We start from the raw sequence: 5,172 nt of genomic DNA on the forward strand, positions 1-5,172 counted from the left end.
AAGTACTATAGCAATGATGTAGCTTTCCACTATGAAACCATGGATGCATTTTGTTGGCAAGTAGACCTCTGGTTACTGCTGTTCTGCAGAGTCATGAAGATGACATGCCAGGTCACTATGCTTTCCTTATTCAGGATATTTTAGAAATTCCCAAGGGATGGAGATGACTCTATTCCTAAAGAATTTTAAACCTTCTCATCATCAGTGAATACATTGCATGGTCCTGCTTCTGAGTTTTTGTCTACAATATTATAATTGTTTTGGCTATAGATGTAGAAAAATTTTCCAATTGAATTACACAGGAATAGAACTAAACAGATGTTAAATATAGGAACTAACATTTTCTATTTCTAGAAGTAGTAAAAATTCTATATAGCAAAACTCTTAGTACAATGAGCAAGAAGAATGGGATGGAATCAATCTATGTGATTTGATTCAAGCAGAAACAAAATTGAAAGTAAAAAGAGTCTCAAATAAAACAAAATATTATATACAAAATTTCTTTTATATAACTATTATATATAAATTCTAGATGAAAATATAATGTGCTCAAATGTAACCAGATAATATGCAATAAATATTTGCTATATGTATTAATCTAAACTCTTAAGTCATGACTCCTGAAAAAATAAGAAATACTTAAATATACAAATGAATGGCTGCTCCAGTTTTTGGCTATTTGCTTAATACATATCTATAGCAGCAATGGAATCTTGCATGGAGTAGCATTGTTTGTGGCTGTAAGAATGGAAGTGGTGATATCCAAGGACTGGAGTGACAGACAGAGAGAGTTGGACAAAAGAAGATGCAGTGAGAAAGGGGATATAGTAGAAATTATAATAAGTGGTTTTTTCCCTATGAGAAGGACTCTATAATTTTTATAAGTTTTTATACTATCCTTCCAAGGAAACTCATAATAAAGGTCAAGAGCTCAGCCATGATGTTTGAAGTCATTCTATGTGAGTTTGAAGAAATACCTGTGAATAGTTCAAAGTTCTTCAGTTTTATTCAGGTCTCTGAAAGCGCCATCCTCAAACCTCTGTTGCATCTCTTTCACGGGTCTATTCTCAGAAGTTAGTGAACCAGGAATGTGACAGCAGGTTTCAGAAATGCGTCACATTTCCCAGGCCCAGAGCAGACTGAGAGAAGCCCTACTCTGATCACTCAGTGAGTAGGAGCAGAACTGAAGAGCTGACTGCCAGAAATGGATGAATAGTGAGAAGACAGAGTGCATAGATTAAATCAACCCTAAACTTCATTAACTGTAAATAAAGTAGAGCAATGATGGGGGCCTGTGATGAAAGGCCCCTTGCTTGGGCAGAGAGGGAGACCTCTAGGTCAGAAGGGGTTTGAAAATATTGTGGTCCAGAGCAGCTAATAATGGGAAAACTGAGCTTGCTAGACAGTTTGCAGATAGGGTCAGGACAGGAAATTAATAGAAGAATAATGGTTGATCTCTTGATTTCTCACTACTAAAATCAATTAAGTCTTTATCATCATGATCACCAAATGGCCAAGAACAAGATAGTTTGACTCTTATTGGAGCAATTGCCCTACAAAGGAAGCTCTTCTCTGTGCCTGTGTAGACATTTAACATATGCCATGTATGAAAGGGCTCAATGAGAGAAGCTTAGACACTCCTTCCCACTTCAATACTTTTTCAACTTTTAAAATAAAAATTGAAAATAATTTTAATAGAAAAATGTAATTAGAATTTGTTACCAGAAATTGATTTTTTGTAGGCATCCATCTAACACATACTTATTTAATATTTACTACAGATTTGGTTCTCTCCCTCATTCCCTCCCTCCTTCCCCCCTCTCTCACACACACCCTAAATCTGTGGCTGATTTGTCACAGATGAAACGAGTACCACCTATATGCACTTTAGCTCAGAGTTTGCAGGCTCCATAACAGTTGTAGAGGTGAGCACACGAAGCGATGGGTCACAAAGTGTCACAATCAGCAATGAACAAACATCGCTCAGCGCATGTTTTTTCCTTTTTTTTTTTCTTTTTCTTTTTCTGTTTTCTTCAGTCCAGGACCTAAACAAAGGGAATGGTGCTGCCCACATTCCTTTGTCAGCTGACTCTTCTTCTTCAGTTAAACGTCTCTAAAATTACTCATAGGAAAGCTTACAAGTTTGTTTTCTAAGTGATTTCAAATCTAGTAGAGTCAACAGTAAAGATTAACATGCCTGAGAAGTAAAATAAACATAAGACTCCCTTGCAGAAGACACCAAGCCCATTACACCCTGACTCCTCCAGATAAAACCTGTATTAGTCAACTATGTTTTAATATACCTCTAAAAATGAGTTTGGGATGCATATTTCTTCATTTATATTAATTATTTTAGATATACATTCTTAAAATCTAAAAGCTCAAATTTCTAAATTGGTGTTTGTTCCCACAGTAAGAAAAACAGTATTCACAGAAGTAGATATGAAAACAACACAGAAAGCAATCATTAGCTGTGTGGCTGGTTCTCTTGGGTCTAATCCTATATCCTTAGGTGCTGCTCTAAGTCATATATTGAAAATTATGTAATTATTTGGAACCAACATAACCTCCCATTCTTCTTTGCTGAATCCAAATCCTAAATCATACAGGTGCTATCTCATGTATCTCATGCTGGTTGACTTTAATGGCAATGCTTTGCTCGCTATTCCTTTTATTCAGCCATTAGCACAGATTCTATATGAATTTAGCTGTAAAACAGCATTGGGTATGTCCTAGTACACGTCAGCACAGTTACCAGTGTGCCCATGTCATCAGTAAGGTACTGTTTGAATGTTTCATTCAGAAGTCATTTAACCAGAAGTGCTGATATTTTATAGGTAAAATGTCTACTGGTTTCTTCCATAAATTATACGAGTAGAAAAGATTCAACAAATTACTAGGCTGGGAGATAAATACAAAAAAGCTCACATGATTATGTATACTGTCCACCTGCTTGAGTATTTTATCATAAATTGTCCAAGAACATTGAGGGACACCAAAGTTTTTACTGCCACTTTTTCTAAGTGGTAAAAAATCGATCACCATGCTTGGGCACAAGTTTTTTTCTCTAAAGAAACACCAAATATAGTTTTCAGTACATCTTCTATTTCTTCCTCAGTCAGACTCTTAAACTCTACCAGATCTATACTGTCCTTATAATTAAATCTCCTATAGGTCAGGGTGGAGCCAACCAAGCAGTGAACCCCTTCTGGCGTCTGCAAGGAACAAAAAGATTTGCTTGTAAACACAGACGCTGGCGATGTCTGAAGGTAGGTATTCGTGGACTCAAAATCCTCAATGGTACGAGGCTCAAGAGTAAAAGAATAAATTTTTCGATATTTGTTCTTCTCAAGGAGGTCTGTGTTAACAAATTCTTGGTTTGGAATGTACTGCTCTCTTCTGATTTGGTCCAAGTACCAGGTTCCATTCTCTTCTGTCAAAATGAAGATGGCAGGCACCTGAGGCTGATTCTTCCCTGATGTTAATTCCAGAGGCTCCCACATCTGATAGGAACGTCCAAACCCAGCATCGACAATGTAGTCCTTGTCGCCGATGGTCACCTGTACTAGCAGGTGAATCATACCACTGCTGTACTTATTGGCTGCAGTGTTAAAGACATATCCTCCCAACATTGTGGTTTCAAAGCCCGTTATGGTCAGTGCCCAGTACAGCAGATGATTGACCTGGAGACACCAACCACCCCGCTTCTTCCTCACAATTTGATCAAAGATGGTGTCTAAGTTCAGCTCCATAGATTCCCCACAATGGATGTTCAAGTTCTCAAAAGGAATGGCTCGTATCTGGTGCTGAAGGATTGCAGTTAATGTCTTCAAGTCTAGTTTATTCCTGGAGTTCTGATAACCAATTCTTTCAAAGTATGCTTCAATGTCCATGGTTTCCCAGCTACCAGGGCTGCGACCAGACCAAGAAGACCTGAAAGTGGGCTGAAGGAGTCTGGCTCCAGAAATTGATTTTTAAAGCTTCAAATGCCATTTTTCTCTCTTCTTTGGCTACCTTCCAGGAAACTTTTTTTCCATCAACATCTATACAATGCTGGGTTTCATCAGCACATGAGACTTAAGATGGACAAAAGAAAATGTCTTTAGCACTGGTCAAAAGAAGCTATTACTGTACCACTTCTCAGAAATGAAAGAAAGGTAAAACTTCATTCTCTAGATGCCTAGACTAGATTGAGGCTAGGAGAGAGTCTTCTTGTCACATATAGGGCACTGAGTTGAGGCTGATTTGGTGGAAACTAGGTTCTGAGCTCGGTTCCTTATTTTCCTTATTTGGAGAACAACAGCATCTCTTCTGGATCTTAAAGATGTGGCTGGTCTAGGTGGCCCTCTGATTGAGGCCAACCACAAGCACTGAGGGAAAAAAAATAATGCGGATTACAAGAACATATTGTCATGTTAAATAAATGGTATGATGAATTACATGGTAGATTAAGTGAAGGGGCAGATTGGAAATGCTATTTAAATGATTTAGTTTCTTTTGTGTTAATTTATGTAAGGCTATGAATTCCCAGATGACCCAAAAGAATAATATTACTTTGTTAAATTGCTGTGTGATTGATTTTCAGAGTTTTGCAAAAGTAAAGAAATCCTGAAATGTAACATGGATACTGATTTAACACTATTATTTTAATTTTATTGCACACACACACACACACACACACACACACACACACACACACACACAAACAAACAAACATATGTCCCCGATAGAGCCTTTAATAGATTTAAATCCTTTCTGGGTCTCCCTGGGCAGAATGCCAGGATCTGAACTGACCACCGGCCAGATCTAGGCACACTGATGTTTGCTTGGCAGCACCAAATTCTCTTTCAACACTGCCCTCAGCTGCATTCCTTTCCCCAGCGCCTAAAAATGTTGAGGAATGCTAAGACTATCTTTATGACAGCATAAGGTTCTTTGTCACACATATAAAATTCAGGGGACTTTTACAGCAGCAGCTGCTATACTAGAACTGGGAGAAATAATTCTCCAGGTAATCACAAAAGATAAAAGGAAAAGGGATAAAAAGGAGAAATAGAAACAAATATATTATTTCCAGGCAAAATAGCAACAGTGCAGAAGGGGGGTGCTAAGCACTAGAATTTATTGTGCTGTGACTATGGTTTCAAGGTTCCCATTGAGCCCAGGAAAAGG

General features: G+C 37.8%; 1 protein-coding gene across 1 annotated transcript; it reads right to left on the reverse strand.

Annotated features, from left to right (window-relative positions):
* Window positions 1-3,038: 3,038 nt before the first annotated feature.
* Window positions 3,039-3,925, reverse strand: LOC129682168 (arylamine N-acetyltransferase 2-like). The gene has a single exon (XM_055614420.1). It carries the CDS (start codon window positions 3,891-3,893, stop codon window positions 3,039-3,041), a length of 855 nt encoding a protein of 284 aa, XP_055470395.1. The 5' UTR covers window positions 3,894-3,925.
* Window positions 3,926-5,172: the final 1,247 nt, after the last annotated feature.

The sequence above is a fragment of the Psammomys obesus genome, unplaced genomic scaffold (assembly GCF_907164565.1).
Source record: "Psammomys obesus unplaced genomic scaffold, mPsaObe1.curated_primary_1811, whole genome shotgun sequence".
NCBI lineage: Eukaryota > Metazoa > Chordata > Mammalia > Rodentia > Muridae > Psammomys > Psammomys obesus.